Source organism: Chelon labrosus (assembly GCF_963514085.1).
Source record: "Chelon labrosus genome assembly, chromosome: 2".
Lineage (NCBI taxonomy): Eukaryota > Metazoa > Chordata > Actinopteri > Mugiliformes > Mugilidae > Chelon > Chelon labrosus.
In genome coordinates, this window is record NC_140338.1 from 11,658,848 (window position 1) to 11,675,982 (window position 17,135).

The window sequence follows — 17,135 nt, forward strand, 5'->3', positions numbered from 1 at the left end:
CTTTTGTTGACGACTTTCCGCATTTGAATGCCTGGCTGGCAGACTTAAGAGCATCCTCACCAGAATCTGTGGCATCAGTTGAACATTGCTTTTTGGGCCCCAGTAGTACATTTCCTAAGACAACCTCTCAACACTGTAACTACTTTTTACAATATTCTGAAAATAGGCCACACTCACCACTCTCAACAATGTCAGATGGTGATGAGTTTGAATTTTACCTTGAGGAAATGTTTGACCAAAACAGACCAGATTCACCAGATTCATTTGATTCAAGTGCTGAAACCAAGCACTTGGGTATTGGCATAACTGCAGCCCCAGTGCTGTTCACTACAAGGGCTCTTACATATGCAGATGTAGTGCGAGGCATTTCACATGAGAAACAGGAAGATTCTTTGGTGAGTGGAAATACATCTCACGTGACAAGCTTTGGGAATCAATCTGTGTCATCAGAGGAGGAGTGCACCTTCCCCATTTTAGATGATGTGTTGGCCGAGTTAAGGCCGGAGTCTCCTGAGTCCGTGGAGTCTCAAAATGAACTTAGAGTCCTGTCTCCTGATTCACCTGTTCCTCAGTTGAGGTCTTCCCATATTGATTGCAATGTGGAATTGACAGGATACAGGTCATTTACACCAGAATCAGCATTATCAGACTGGGAAGGTAGAGATTTTTGCATGGAAATTCTTTTTGATGGGGCCAGACCAGTATCTCCGCAGTCAGTTTTATCAGACTTTGAACTGGATAAGCTATTTAGCAGCAGGGCATCAACACCAGAATCATTGTCTTTTGTTGACGACTTTCCGCATTTGAATGCCTGCCTGGCAGACTTAAGAGCATCCTCACCAGAATCTGTGGCATCAGTTGAACATTGCTCTTTGGGCCCCAGTAGTACGTTTTCTCAGACAACCTCTCAACACTGTAACTACTTTTTACAATATTCTGAAAATACGCCACACTCACCACTCTCAACAATGTCAGATGGTGAGGAGTTTGAATTTTACCTTGAGGAAATGTTTGACCAAAACAGACCAGATTCACCAGATTCATTTGATTCAAGTGCTGAAACCAAGCACTTGGGTATAGGCATAACTTCAGCCCCAGTGCTATTCACTACAAGGGCTTTTACATATGCAGATGTAATGCGAGGCATTTCACATGAGAAACAGGAAGATTCTTTGGTGGGTGGGAAAACATCTCAGTTGAGAAGTGTTTGGTCTCAATCGATGTCATCAGAGGAGGAGTGCACCTTCCCCATTTTAGATGATGTGTTGGCGGAATTAAGGCCGGGGTCTCCTGAGTCCGTGGAGTCTCAAAATGAACTTAGGGCCCTGTCTCCTGATTCACCTGTTCCTCATTTTAGGTCTTCCCATATTGATTGCAATGTGGAATTGACAGGATGCAGGTCATTTACACCAGAATCAGCATCATCGGACTGGGAAGGTGGAGATTTTTGCCTGGAAATTCTTTTTGATGGGGCCAGACCAGTATCTCCGCAGTCAGTTTTATCAGACTTTGAACTGGATAAGCTATTGAGCAGCAGGGCATTGACCCCAGAATCACTGTCTTTTGTTGATGACTTTCCGCATTTGAATGCCTGGCTGGCAGACTTAAGAGCATCCTCACCAGAATCTGTGGCATCAGTTGAACATTGCTTTTTGGGCCCCAGTAGTACATTTCCTAAGACAACCTCTCAACACTGTAACTACTTTTTACAATATTCTGAAAATACGCCACACTCACCACTCTCAACATTCTCAGATGGTGAGGAGTTTGAATTTTACCTTGAAGAAATGTTTGAGCAAAACAGACCAGATTCACCAGATTCATTTGATTCAAGTGCTGAAACCAAGCACTTGGGTATAGGCATAACTGCAGCCCCAGTGCTATTCACTACAAGGGCTCTTACATATGCAGATGTAGTGCAAGGCATTTCACATGAGAAACAGGAAGATTCTTTGGTGGGTGGGAAAACATCTCAGTTGAGAAGTGTTTGGTCTCAATCGTTGTCATCAGAGGAGGAGTGCACCTTCCCCATTTTAGACGATGTGTTGGCAGAGTTAAGGCCGGGGTCTCCTGAGTCCGTGGAGTGTCAAAATGAACTTAGGGCCCTGTCTCCTGATTCACCTGTTCCTCAGTTTAGGTCTTCCCATATTGATTGCAATGTGGAATTGACAGGATACAGGTCATTTACACCAGAATCAGCATTATCAGACTGGGAAGGTAGAGATTTTTGCCTGGAAATTCTTTTTGATGGGGCCAGACCAGTATCTCCGCAGTCAGTTTTATCAGACTTTGAACTGGATAAGCTATTTAGCAGCAGGGCATCAACACCAGAATCATTGTCTTTTGTTGACGACTTTCCCGGTTTGAATGCCTGGCTGGCAGACTTAAGAGCATCCTCACCAGAATCTGTGGCATCAGTTGAACATTGCTCTTTGGGCCCCAGTAGTACATTTTCTCAGACAACCTCTCAACACTGTAACCACTTTTTACAATATTCTGAAAATAGGCCACACTCACCACTCTCAACAATGTCAGATGGTGAGGAGTTTGAATTTTACCTTGAGGAAATGTTTGACCAAAACAGACCAGATTCACCAGATTCATTTGATTCAAGTGCTGAAACCAAGCACTTGGGTATAGGCATAACTTCAGCCCCAGTGCTATTCACTACAAGGGCTCTTACATATGCAGACGTTTTGCATGGTAGAACACCTATATCTTCTGAGAATTCTACTTCACTACATGTGTCTTTGCATAAACACACCCAGCTTAAAATGCTTTCTTCTGATACCTTCTCATGTCAATCAGATGAAGTATCATTTGCCAAGGAGGACAGGATAAAATCAAAACCTCTTCCTAACAACCTAATTTCCCATCTGTATGACCCAGTTTATAAGGGACAATGCTCTTGTTGTGAATCACCATCGTCTGAATTCACCCAAGATATTTAATCCTGCATTGTCGTTATCTTAAGAATTATCCGGATACAGTAAGCAGACAAACAGGAGAACAACAAAAAAAATCATAGCTAAAGAAATGACTAAAGTCAGATGAATTTTATTTATTTATTTATTTATTTATTTTCAGTTTTTGTAATAATAATAATAATAATAATACACTTTATTTATAAGCGCCTTTCAAGACTCGCAAGGTCACTGTACAAAAACATAAAGACACAAAACAAGACAAAATAATCACAGATTTTTTCACCTGCATGTCATTGTGCTTCCTAAATATATCAGTGTGAAACAGCTTAGTCTGGACTCACAGTCCTCTTTCTGTGTCAAAAAATGAAATCCCAAAAGCAAAATCCCTGTCCCTTTATTACACAATGCTTTAGAGATATTGCAATGATTTATGTTTCAATGTTTGATAAGATCATTTAGATCTGATCGTCCATTGAGTCAATTGTTTTGTGGAACTGCTGCTGTTGCTGTCTTTCCAAGTTTGCCAAATTTGGTGGGGTGTTGGATCTGTAGAGGGGTTTTAACAACTGCAGCGTTAATGCCTCAGACCACCCCTTTTTCATTGTAAATCTGGTTGCATTGCTGCAAGTTATTGGGCTTTCCATGCAAATATATATATTTATTAAGTCAATGTCAATAAGTGTGTATCAAAATATGGTTGGTAAAAAGTATAAGTTAAGGAAGAAGATGCAACAATGTGACATTATTAAAAGAGGTCCCCTCAAGCTCCAAATAGCGGAAAACTGCTTGGAATAGAGATTTTGTTTTTACACAGGTGAATGGAAACGATTATAACGATTATGCAAAAGGAATGCTGTCAGTTCAAATAACTGTGTTCAGACAATTTTTGTACTGATTATGACAGCCCTAGTATGTCTGTAATAAGACGTATTTCTTGAATACTTGGGGAAGATCTAACTCTGTATGGGAAAGCCATGTGCCTCAGCCAAATCTTGTCATTTTGAAAGCATGACACCAGGCTCCAAACCATTACAGAATTGCTCACTATCTCACACTCCAGAACTTACAGTAACAGATTTATATCCTGGAAGACTAATGAACTGGAAACAGCTGGAAGAGGACGCACAGCTCACAAATGATTGGTCTTTCTCTAGATCAGGTCAGGCTTTAGTCAGTTTTGTACAGTTGAGTCACATGCCATCTGTTGAAAAAAAAACTCTGCATGATATCATCATGCTGTCTGGCTGTATTATGTTTCTCATTAAAAAAACAACAACAAAAACAAAACAACCCTCAAACAAAGAAGGAATCTGTGAAATGAAGACTACATGGACATAAATGGACAGACCATGACTCACAATTAAAGATGACACGCCCAAGATTTGATTTCCCAAGAACATGAAAAGAAAATCCATGACCAAGAAACAAGAGAAAATGTTCCATGGTGTTCGGTAAGACAGCACAAGCTCTCGCTAATCAGTGAATGCAGTGGTAAAATATAAAGTGTGAGTGTGGAACTGTTCCTCAGGCTTCCACTATTAACAAAACAAAGGCTTTGCTGTCCCACTGTGGCATGTTTGCATCAGAGCAGACGGAGTGATTGTTTAGTGAAGCTAAACTAATCAAAATGACTTGTCTTTCTATGATAGTAACTTACTGTAGCATACGTTGCAGAGCGTTTAAAGACAGAAAAGTCTAAATCAAGTGACATACAGTACATGCATGTACTGTTTTTTATGTTTGTCTTGCTGTTTGCTAGTCACACGCTTCCAGTGTTTTGATAGCAAACATAAAAAAGATCACATAGATATTAAGTACCACTCAACTGGCGCCTACAGTGTTTAATAACTGCATAGTGGCCGATATAATCTCAACTGAGTTGCAAAAATCAGAAAGCATTAATATTAAGTGTGACAAATATTATAAACTGGCGGGTTTTGCATTTTTGAGGCAAGTGCAATGCTTTCTGACTTTACATTATGATGACAGTGAGCATGTACTGCAGATGAATGTAAAATAACACACATCCATATGTTACAACAAATCCCAATTTTGACTCAAGTTCATTTGTGCCCTGCTGTAACTTGTGTTGTCAGTGACAACATGATACTATGAGTATTATTTCAAAAGTAACGTATTGATCTTGATCATATAATCCTTCTTAGATATGTCATCTGTTATAATATGTTAACTATTATGACCTGTACACATGTGGGCTACAAGTGAATTTATTCATTTGAGACACTGCTATCATGTTTAGAAGGACAACCTGTCCTTGACAAATGCATGTTTCATTTTGAGTCTTCTTTTTGTCATCAAATAACCCATACATTGTATTTATTTTTAATTTGCCATTCCATTGTATCATTTCTTTCAGGTATCAGGTGCATCTTCCAAGACAAATGTTTCACAGTCTTCAAAACAAAAAAATGTTGATTTAGGACCGAGTCAGGTCTTCCCAACTGAGACCCTATCCATGGCGCATGATTCACTTCCCACAGAAAAGCTAGACTTACCAATGCTAGGTACCTCTGACCAGAGTAAAACACAAGACATCACATTGACCAATCAAAGTAGCTCACTGCCAGATCAAAAAATGTCATTACCCAAAGAAAGGGAAGATTCTGGGTTAGCGAAATCAAGCTCAGTGACCCCAGACTCGCTACATCAAGCAGAAAGTCCAGATGTTCTCACCATTATGTCCCCTGAATCTATACCATCATCACCAGGGTCTGGGTTCCCTCAGCTTGACCAGCTTCTCTCAGATCTGGAGGACATGAAGCCCACATCTAGACCAGTGACACTTGATCTTCCTTTGTCAGAATTCAGCTCTGAAGCAGAACAAATATCTGAATTTGAAGACCTTGAAGAGCAATGTCTTAGTGTTTCACCTGTTGTACAGCTTTCAGAAGATAACAAGACAAGTGTAGCAGTCTCTGAACCAGAACATTTTCAGGCATCCATTCAAGTTGAATCTGGAGCATTCTGTGCAAATAATGATGTTACAAAAACATCTGAGACAAGTGTACCATCAAGCCTTGATATTCATAAAGACAGCCAAAGTCAAGGAGGACACAAAACAGCTACACCATTTAAAGATTCCAAGAGTGTGACAGGAGAAACATCATTGCAGAGTATCCAAGAACAACATCTTCATTCACAGGAAGCCACCTCTGTTGAAACCATTCAGAATGAAGATTTTTCTTCTCAGTCTCTTTCTGATTTAACTCCTGAGACAGTTACAACTGCAAGATGTTTCAGCTTTGACGAACCAATGCTGGACCCATCCTCAGGGAACTTGGAGTTATCTTCAGATAAAGCTGGGCCAAGAACCAGTGGAGAACATTCAGAAAAATCCCTCACTCCAGTGGACTATGAATGCTTTCCCTCTCAGTCTGCTTCAGTCAAACTCAAAACTGAACTGACCTCGTCAACCTCTGATGAGGAGTACTGCATCCCACCTGGGTATGCAGAGGTCTCCTCGATCTGTACCCACAAACCTCCAGGATACATGGAGGTTGTGCACAGAGGTGCTGACAGCCCAATGTTTGAATATTCTGACTCAGAGCCTTTCTTTGACTGTAAGCAAGGTGCGTCAGATTTCTCTGAGACTGAGCCTGATGAACCTGGGACAAGAACTGGGTCGAATAGAGGTCCGCCCCTGGATCACATCGGCCGTCCTAGTGTGCCGGAAAAGATGAATCGAAGAGTGCTGTTGTCTTCTGGAAGTGAAGACTATGAGGACGCGTCTTTTGTCCAAGAGCCTCTTTATCAGTTACAGGAAGAAAGTGATGAACACTACTCAGACGCATCTGATGAAGAATTCAGTTTGTGTGAGGCTTCACAACTGCCCCCTGTCAGACAAATTGAAGCATGTGATGATACAGATAAATCTCTAACAAGGGTAAGATGAGATTTGTTAAACACCTGCAAGTCTTTCCCAGAGCTGAGCTTCACTGAATACTATATTTGCCTCAGAGAGGAATGACTGCTAACCCTCTGGCCACATGAATGGGATCTAAAATGCATAGAAACCCTTATTTTGTTTTGATTTCAGAATTAACCAGTCCTAACTTAGCATGTCACTGTGCTTCCTGTAACCAAGCAGTATTACTCACTTCACGTATAGTTTTGTTATCAGCAATAAGCGATGTTATTTTTTAATTAAGTAAAAGCATGGCATCTTTTCCAGATGTTTTTTGATGTTAAAGACTGCCATGTTGTACTTTTCAGTGTTACGTACAAAAATACATACAATACATTGGAAAGTGCACCATATCACTCTGCTTTTTGCTTGCTTTGCTGCAATCACAGCATTCAAATATTGTCATTCGTTACATCTTGATGGATTTGTGTTGCTTGGTCAGGAGATCATCGCAGAGCTTGGATCATTGTCAGAAAGTTCAGATGATGAAATTTTGACCACCAGAATAGTACGAAGGAGAGTTTTCATTCAGGTATCCCAATTAGCATGATTGATGGTGTTTTAAATTAGCATGGAGTCTACGTCTTAAAAAGGCTGAATAGTCTCTGGTAACCGTGTCTTCTGTCTAACAACCTTTAGTTTTACCAGAATGGGTGAAAATGTGTGTTTAAAGATAAATTTAATGCTACTTGATTTGCATAGATGGCTGAACCCCATCGAGGTGTGTTTTATGCTGCTGTGAACACTTCTTTGTTGGTTTATTTGACAACATAACCCTGAAAATGCAAGTTTGTCTCCCCATTTTCTCTGCAGAAATGCAACTTTTGTGTCCTTTTTTCCGTCTGTCTAACATGCGTTGCGATTGACGTGGAGAATTAACGTCTCACAAGTTGGCTCTGCTGACTACTGTTTGTCTCGTTTCTCTTATAGGCCGATGAAATGCCTGACCTCCCCTCTCAGTCAGTGACAGAAGAAAAGTACAAGGATGAAAATGGACACATAGTTGTCAAAAAGGTAAAGCAGGATTCTGTATAAGTCCTTATACACATATCAGTAGTTGTAGTAGTATTCAAGCTGTAGTAGACAACAGACAACATCAGTAAAGCTTAACAAAATAAATATGTTAGTGTACAACAAGACCTCCAGTTTTTAAAATGCTGAAAGGTCCTTTGAATGCATTATCTTGCCCAGGTTACCCGTACAGTTATTCGCAAGTGTGTTTCTGCGGATGGTACGGAGATGTCACCAGAAGGAGCTTCCCAGGGGTCCTTCGCCATTGCTGAGGGAGATGGGTACTCCAAAGTGGTCAAGCGAACTGTAGTGAAGAGTGAGGGAGACGACACAGAGGTGTGTATACTGTATACCATGCATGTTTTCATTCATTTAACGCAGTCTACAAATTCTCTTTTTAACAGTAAATATCTAATACAATACCAATTATATTAGTACAGTTGAAGTACAGTTAAATACGCTAATAACTTTTTGTTCTGATCTAGGTAACTTTTGCTGAATGTGAAGGTTTCTCATCATCGACACAGGAGAAGGTCGATGGGCGTAAGGTCAGTCAGACCGAAAGGACGACAGTGGTAGAAGGTGAAAGGACAGTGACACACCACGGTGATCCGTCTTTGGCCTCTGACCTCCCAACTGCCCAAGACGACTTCAAACAGGTTTGTCAACAACCGCCAGGATGCAGTCTGACACTGGCAGACACAGACACACACAAAAAAAATGGTTTAGTTAGGTTAGGAACAACTCAAAAGACACGAAAAACAGCACAAGATGTTGACCTGGGATCTAAAAATTATACTGTATATGTATTTTATGATATTAGCATATAACTAATGCATCAGTATTCACTAGCTGCTGCACAACTATACTCTACAGTGTTTAGAAAATTCTCACATATACATATGAAGTCTCCTATTTCTGTTTTCATGACTAAATGAAATAAAAACTTTTTTCTCCCCTCTTATGCCATCAGGCACTAGGTTATTTAAGTGGTTTTAGCAGAACAGAGCTCCCTCATGTGGTAGAGAGTGAGACTGTGAAAGGGGATGGAACTGTGGTCAGGAGGTGTGTGAGTGCTGAGCGCCCCTGTGTGTACTGTTTGGAGTGTGAATTTTTACAACGACTGATGTGTTGTGGATTTACTAACACTGACCAATATTTGTACATGTCACTGTTGCTCGAGTACTGTACTTTTTTTGTGCGAGGAATGAAACAAAAGGCCAATTGTTGTCCCATGCACGCTGTTGGCACACTTTATTTATTTGATTAACTAAATCATAGTCGTATTAATTACATCAGTTATTTATATTTTGTAGCATCATGTTGTGAGAGTGTCAGATAACCTTGAGTATTTTACGCAATTAAGGAGCTACACGGGGGACAAAGTGACCTAAATCTAGTTGCAGGAAGAGAAATCAATAGGTATTTCTGTGACGGTACTTTCCAGGAGATGTTAATCGCATGCCTTTGAGGCCGCAATTTATGACATAATCTTTAAGTTGCTGCAGTGGGAAAATAGTGATGAATTTTGTGTATATGTGACCACAAGTGAATGTTGGATTTGCAAAGCTTTATATACTTTGTGTGGTGTGTTTCTTTCCCATAAGGTCTCTTCCTTCAACTTGCACAGAGAGAAGTGCATTTTTTGAAGATACTAAACTGTCACGCTCCATTTCTAGGGCCCACGTGCGTAAAGATCGCACCCTCAGACGAACAGTGGTGAAGGGAGCTGGGCAGCATAAACGGGTCCTTCTAGAGAAAGTGGACAGCCCCAGAAAAGGGTTAAAGCCCCCTGGTCTCCAGCAGCATCTCCACCAGCTCTTTCACCGCTACTATGAAGAAGAGAAGGAGGACGATGATGAGGACGAAGAGGAGGAGGAGGAGTAGAAGAATGAGTATCACTCTCCCCCACCACTCACTGGCTCTCTGCCCACGCTAAAGTCCCTGCTACTCCTATGCATTAGCCACATGCAATCCCAGTGTGCACCGCGGCACCTCGAAGCTACCACAGTCTTCCCATATAAGTCCGGGAAGATGATTTTGAGTTTTCTTCCCTGGCTGCTATTACGTGTTCACGATTTTCTTTTCATGTTCCGATATTGTTTTGCCTTTTTTGTGACCAAAGAAAGCCTTCAGTTGTTTTCCTGACTCATTTTACTTTCCATGTCAGAATTGTCGGATAGTTTTGTCTTGATCCTGTGGTAGAGCAACTTAGAAAACAACAACAACAACAACAAAACACTATTCACAACTTCAACTAACACACAAACCTCCTGAAGGTAAAGAGCACTTTGCCTACGAAATACCGCCACCGCTCTCTGAGCAGGTGCTCGGGCTGAAAGACAATATTTCACATTGCACTGCCTCTCACAAGTTTCTCAGATATGATTCTGAATAACACTCTCGCTCACTGTACTAAGCCTCTCTGCTTTTTATTTTTTATTGATCCTCTTGATTCAGGTGTTCAAGATGTCACAGACAGGAAATCAGACTGTATCGACACTGAATTTAACTGCTGCTGTTGTGTTTCGTGTAGGCTATGTGTAATCTGTCTTTGGAAATGATATATTATCTATAATCTAAACATTACTGACATCTGTAGCCTAGGAATTAATAACCACTCACGTGAAGTAGAACAGGCATGACTAATCAACATCCGTCAGTTTGATCTTAGCTTTGACTGCTTCGTCGTTCTATGGATTGTCCGCCTGCCTTTTTGTTTCCCTTCTACGTATGTTATGTGATTAAGTTTGAACTCTATTACTTTTTTTTTTTGCTTTCTCCGAAATTGTTGTTGTTGACTCATTTTGTGTGAAGTGAATGCGTGAGTGAGGCCGTATGTCTGTGCACGTGTTGACTGCTGTTTTAAAGGGAGTTTGGTCAGAATTATCTTTAGATTAAACTGTTTGAAGATGTCTCATTTTAGAGTTTAGTTTTTTGTCTGTTTTTTTTTTTTTTTTAGTTTACAAGTTAGTATGTAGAACTTGATTTACAAGGAACTCCCTCAGAATTTGCCACCTGGAAACCTTATATGACGTTTGTGATAATGTGATCAGGTATGAACAGTTTTATTTAAGCTTTATTAGTTTGTATTTTTAACTATAAAGGGTTGGCGGTTGTGTTGACATGTTTGTGAGCGAATGAGTCGTCTATTAAGAGAGTGTGTGCAAGATTATGTCGGCGAAGAAAATTACATGTTTATTTTACACAGTTGAATTTGCACTCCTGAATGTCAGGAGGGAACGCCTCCATGTTTTTGTTTTTTTTTGTTCATTTGTTTGTTTTTTGTGCACATGATATGAGGTACAATATTGCTTAGTCACAGAGATAGTCTCATTTTAGAGGGACAGCTGAAAAATACAAGACAATGACGCACTGGACACATGCGCAATGAGGCGAGCGTGACAGCTTAAACGTACGACTACCCACAGCTCAGAGCATCGCTACTGTTTGTATCTACAACATGCAATGTATTTATTTCACTTCTCTTGTGATTTAGAAAAAAAATAATGTAAAATGCAAATTAGTGAAAGTTCACTGTGACAGTTATGCTTTTAATTTAAAGAATCAGCATCCCTTTTTCTGTGATGATGACAGTTCTATACATATACAATGCATATATATATATAAATATATATATAAATATCTATAAGGGCATGTGTTACTGTATCAAAATCCCAAAAAACAAAATGGCTGCAGTGTATCTATGACTGGTAGAGAATAAAAATCTACAAATGTACAGTGTTGCAGCTTTCTTCTTTTCTTCTCCATCTTTCTTCTCCTTCATCGTCTTCTTCTTCTTCTCCTCCTTCCACTCCTCCTTCCCCATCTTCTTCTTTCTTTCTCATTTTTTTCCCCTCTTTTTCTCTTCCTTATTCTTCTTCTTCTCCTCCTTCCCCATCTACTTCTCCTTCTCCTCATCCTATCTCCTTTCCTCCTTCTTCTTTCCCTCCTTTTTCTCCTCTTCCCCATTCTCCCCCTACTCCTCCTTCTCTTCCTCCTACCAATTCTACTTCACTCTTTCTCATTTTCATCTTTCTCCCTCTCCTCCTCCTCATTCTTTCCATCTTCCTCATCTTCCATCTCATTTTTGTCTTACTCCTTCTTCTCATCTCTTCCTTTTCCCCTTCTTCTCTTTTTTACTCATCCTCTTCTTCCTCCTTCCCATCTACCTCTCCTCATCCTCTTCTTCCGCTTTCTTCTCTTCTTCTCCTCTTCCTCATCTTGCTCCTTGGTCATCTTCTTCTCTTATTTTTTCTTCTCCTCGTTCCACTCCTCCTTACCAGTCTTCCTTCCTTCTCATTTTCATCTGTCTCTCCTCCTCCTCCTCATCATCGTTTGTCTTCCTCGTTTTCCATTTTCTCATTCTCCCCTCCTCCACCCCTCTTCCCCTCCCCCTATTCTTCCCCCTCCTCTTCCTCCCCAGTCTTTTTTCCTCTTTCTCATTTTCATCATCTTTCTTTCTTCCTCTCATCTTCCTCCTCCTCATCTCTTCTTTATCCCCTTCTTCCTTCTCCATTTTCTACTCTTCCTCCTCTTCGTTCTTCCCCATCAACTTCTCCTCATACTCTTCTTCTGCTTTCTTCTTTACTTCTCCTGCTCCTTCTCCCTCTTCCTCCTCCTTCATCATTTACTTCTCCTCTTCTTTTGCAAATTCATCCCGCAGGCCCAGATTTGACCCTCTTGTGGGTGAGTGTTGGCCCTCAGGCCCCATGTTTGACACCCCTGCTCTAGAGCGTTATTAGGGGACTGGAGCCTATCCCAGCTGTCATTAGCATAGAGGAGGGTTACACCCTGGACAGGATGCCAGACTTTCACAGGGCTAACACAGAGAGACAAACAACCGTTCATGCACACTCATGTCTTTGGACTGTGGGAGGAAGCTGGAGAAAACCCAACCAGGAAGAACATACAAACTCCACACTGAAGGGCCCCAAATCAATAAAATGAAAAGTAATGTAAAGTAAAAAGTAACAAAAAGTAGCGAAATTAACAAAAAGTAAAAAGTGTAAAAAGTAAAAAAAGTAATGAAAAGTAACAAAAAGTAACAAAAGTAACAACAATTTAAGTATTTAAGTGTTAGTGATGTTTTTACTCCACAGAATGAGAGGAGCTTTCTTAAGAAGCATAAAGTTCCCCAAAATGATGACCATGAAACAGCAGAATTCAGAGTTCAGAGTGAGTTTTAATACGAAAAAAAAAAAAAAGGTTCAGGGAAAATACACTCTGGCAGCAGTGATACTAGATGTTAAAGATCTCACTGGTTCCCAGGCCCACAGACAAAAGTGGCAGAATGCCTGGACACATGATTACCCTTTGGACTAAACCATCTTGAAAATGCAAAGGCTGAAATAAAAACAACCAAACCAAGAAACTACAAATGTAAACAATTTTCTAAAATTAAACCCTTTTACATACAATAACTTCACAACTAACATTTTAATCTTAAATTAATGTTACTAGTTTTGACAGAAGAAAGAATATACAAAAGAAAACAAAACCTCTCCTCTCTCCCCCCTCTAAATACTAGATGGTGCAGTCCAGATTGGAAGCACCTGGTGGATATGTGACGTTCAAGTTCCCTTGAGCACCAGCTCCAAACAGGAAAACCTCCAATAGAGAGAATGATTAGAAATCAAAACCAAACAAACTCAGTGAAACAAATATTTGGAGGAAAATATATTAACTTAAGCAAATGTATTAATCAACTAAACATGATCCATATTTAGTTAAACAACACAAAGAAACAGTCTAAATAAATGTAAATATTAAAAGAAAGAAAGAAAGAGCTGACCTGACAGGTGAGGGAGTGAGTGCAGCTGCCTCACATTAAGTCATTTTGAAGTTTGTTAAACTTTCAAAAGAGGTTCAACTCTTGACACTCACCACAAAGGACTTTGTGTCTGTTGTGATTACTACTTACAGTAAGTAACGGCTGAAGAAGGTTGGACTTTGAAACAAAAACGTCCCAAATGTTAAAAGCAGCTCATGTGACAGTTACGCTTGCACATATTTATATCATATGAAACGGCAGCAGCAGCAAAATTTCTGCCGGTATGTTCTAGTTTATATAATTGAATAACTATGCTTACAGTATACATTTTTACAAATGTCTAAATCTTAAAATAATGTATTGTAATAGATTTAATGCCAAGAAGCAAGGCAAATAGTTTCATATGGTTACAAATCCCCATATTTTACTAAAATCCCAAAGTAGGCCAGTTAAAAAACTTTGCAATGGCCAGTCGGTTTAAATTAAATTTATTTGCCGTATTTACACTCTTCTATTTTACATGACGGTTTAAAGATGCAGTTGTCAAGAGTTGTTACAGATAAGTATATTCTACAATCTGTAGTTCCTACTGGTGTCCACAAGATGTCGCCTCTAAGCTAGAAATTTTCTACAGGCAAAAAAATAATGAAACATAAGCGAATATGCTGAAAGCAGTGACTGTCCAATCTTTAAATTGTGTTTGTGTGGCTCAGAAATTGCTATAATTATCTGTTCAATACTAGATACAAGATTAGATAATCCTTTAATTCATCATTTCCACAGTGGGGAAATTAAGCCATTTTACTCTGGTGGTCTCAAGTGATGTTTCATTTGCACGACAGCGCTGTAATAGCAGTACACAATAGACTGGATGTATGCAATGACAGTGCATGCACAGAGTGTATTAGGATGGATTAAAGGTCACGAGGAAATATTTGCAGTAATTAACTAGAGCTGAAAACAAAATCTTGTTCGCCTGCACAACCTGTGTTCTACAATGACATGATATTCTATTCTAACAGCAGCTCTTCTCCAGCAAGAACAAGAACAACTCATACGGTACCACACCTTGTAGCTGATTTATTTATTTCTTAAACATGTTAAGCCATCCATTGCCATGCTGGCAACAGGTACACACCATATAAGGAGTGGTGCATTGCATTGACATCATACGTTTCATCAAAAGAAATGTTTAACATATTTTCCCCTTTCAAAAAAAGAAGAGACAGACCAACTGAAAAGACCAAACGGTAGGGATGACGAAGACACTCATCGTCCTGCAGTGGCAAGACGGCTGGGTAGCAGAAGCACTCATCGTCAAGGAAGACATCCAAACATTTATTCAAGTCCATTTCCCATTCGACTTCACCCACTCTCACGCCTCGCTTTCTTTTTTTAACCACACTCTTCTCAGACTGCAACACATTTCAAGTCGACGCCGTTGTGACGCTTCCGGACGCACCAATCCAACTACCGGGTTATTACTTGGCCTGACGGAGAGTAGAGACTCTTGTGCCTTTGCTCCATCTTCATCACCTGCACCTTCTCTTTGCAGCTGGCACACAACAAACACGCCGGTATGACGAGAACAAAATGACAACAGAAACCTTACATACGGTCATACGATACAAGTACAAACATTATGAAAAAATGAGCTTGTTTTTCTTCTCATTATTATACAAAATGGTCAAGGGGTGCTTCAGCAACCAGGGGTTTATTTTCCCTCCTCTTAGATATGAGATTTTGATAGTAGCACTGGTGATTTTTTATTTTTTTTGTTTTTGTTTAACAGTTCCATGATACGGGAGGACATTAGAAACATCTGGGACAGGACTGATGCACAACATTAACAAATGCAAACGAACAGGTCAGTGATTGACAAAGCAAACAGAAGATATTATAGTTTCATATGATCTTACTCACGATAACAGCCCCCCTCCCCCCACCATGCACTAGACAATAGTCTTGGATTTTCATATATTACATATATGCTACATTCTCTTATTTCTTATTTCACTGATATAAAGGCAAACATATCTCAATGCAAAGTGTAAGCTGCTCTGCTTTTCTTTACATTTAAATTAGTACTATAGGTTGAAATCTGACAATTTAAACAGTATGACTTAGCTCATAGCAAACATAAATGTAGCTCATAAACTGGATTTTACGTAAACTCTTAAGTCCTCTGATAGCAAGAATAGCAATTTCAGTGTTTTGTTTTTGTTTTGTTTTTTAGTTTTTTATCAACAATCACAATGTATATACATCACCAGAACTAAAGCAAGCTCAATTTTAACATTCTGATTCTTCCAAATGTTTTTTGAATTGCACGCACATAAATACACATAAAAATACGGAACTAATTCTTTCGGGAGAGGTTACAATAGTCGATTTTTAAACATCTCTATTTTATATTTAAAAGGCATACCAAAACATCTTAAAAAACAAACGAAAAAAAAGAAAAGAAAAACAAAAAAAAGGTCTCAATATGCTTTGTTTTCGTAATGTCCAAATACGGTGTGCAGCCACCCGGCGGTGGTTTTTGTCGAATGATGTCCATTAATAAAATGCCATAACAGTAAAATGTAGTAATACTTGTGTCCTGTGCGATGTCATATCCTTATAGGAGGGTCAAAGGTCAAAGGGCAGTCATGGGTTGGCTAGTAGACTGCCCCGCTAGATTTGCTGATGGGATTACTTTTTTCTTTCTTTTTTTTTTTTTTTTTTTCTGACGACATGTTGATATTCCATTAACTGCAACAAAAAAAAAAAAGAGAGAACAAAGATATGAGGCGACAAGTTCACACATTTCTTTGCATAAATAACAGTTATTCACAGAAGATGTGAACATACAGAGCTCGCGTGTCATTTATGGACATTGATTGAGATACCAGTGCTTTGTAATGCAATGTCTATTCTTTTTAGCCTGCCTACAGTACGTACATTATGGGTGCATGACATGACATGAATATTTATTCAAAGAAAAAAGCAGTATTTAGTTGGTAAACGGGTTCCCCTTCATGCTAGACTGCAAAGTTTGGATGGAAGAGTATAAAGAGGGTTGGGGCTTTGCTCTTGTATACACATCACTGTAGGTGGGAAATTTATTTAAGATCCAAGTTCACAAGTCGTGATGAAGATCCGACTTTGTATTTTAAAGGGGAGCTATGGTTTTTACAACCTGGACCTAATTTCTGGCATAAAATACGATCATTTACTCATCCATATAGCTTTGGTGTTATTTGAAGTCCTTCAGGAGATATTTAGCTCCAGCGGAGCACCGCGTATATCCATATAATGGGAGTGAATGGGGCACCGAAATGCAGCCTCAAAATAACGCATTATCTGCCATGAAACTTGTTCATTTCACCAATATTTTGTTATGATAAGCTAGTGCTATTCCCCGTTGAGTCTGCAGTTACCTGGTACAGGTAAACAAGCCGACTGTCGAGGGTGCGCGCAGCGCTCAGAGATGACATCATCCAGGTCAGAGGTTAGT

General features: G+C 39.6%; 2 protein-coding genes across 7 annotated transcripts in view; one reads left to right on the forward strand and one right to left on the reverse strand.

Moving 5' to 3' along the window:
• ank2a (ankyrin 2a, neuronal) overlaps positions 1 to 9,880 on the forward strand; it is a 56,837-nt gene extending 46,957 nt beyond the window's left edge. Inside the window, exons 49-55 of the mRNA XM_084572645.1 lie at positions 5,305 to 6,831; positions 7,295 to 7,384; positions 7,783 to 7,866; positions 8,044 to 8,199; positions 8,349 to 8,522; positions 8,837 to 8,928; positions 9,543 to 9,880. Of these exons, the coding sequence (XP_084428771.1) occupies positions 5,305 to 6,831; positions 7,295 to 7,384; positions 7,783 to 7,866; positions 8,044 to 8,199; positions 8,349 to 8,522; positions 8,837 to 8,928; positions 9,543 to 9,750 (2,331 nt within the window). The 3' untranslated portion in view covers positions 9,751 to 9,880. The remainder of the gene's footprint in view (positions 1 to 5,304; positions 6,832 to 7,294; positions 7,385 to 7,782; positions 7,867 to 8,043; positions 8,200 to 8,348; positions 8,523 to 8,836; positions 8,929 to 9,542) is intronic.
• Positions 9,881 to 14,701: 4,821 nt separating this feature from the next.
• Positions 14,702 to 17,135, reverse strand: part of camk2d2 (calcium/calmodulin-dependent protein kinase (CaM kinase) II delta 2) — a 37,725-nt gene continuing 35,291 nt past the window's right edge. For all 6 annotated transcript variants that reach the window (XM_084572427.1, XM_084572424.1, XM_084572422.1 and 3 more), the window contains one exon: positions 14,702 to 16,390. In XM_084572427.1, coding sequence (XP_084428553.1) covers positions 16,387 to 16,390 — 4 coding nt within the window. In that variant the 3' untranslated portion in view covers positions 14,702 to 16,386. The remainder of the gene's footprint in view (positions 16,391 to 17,135) is intronic.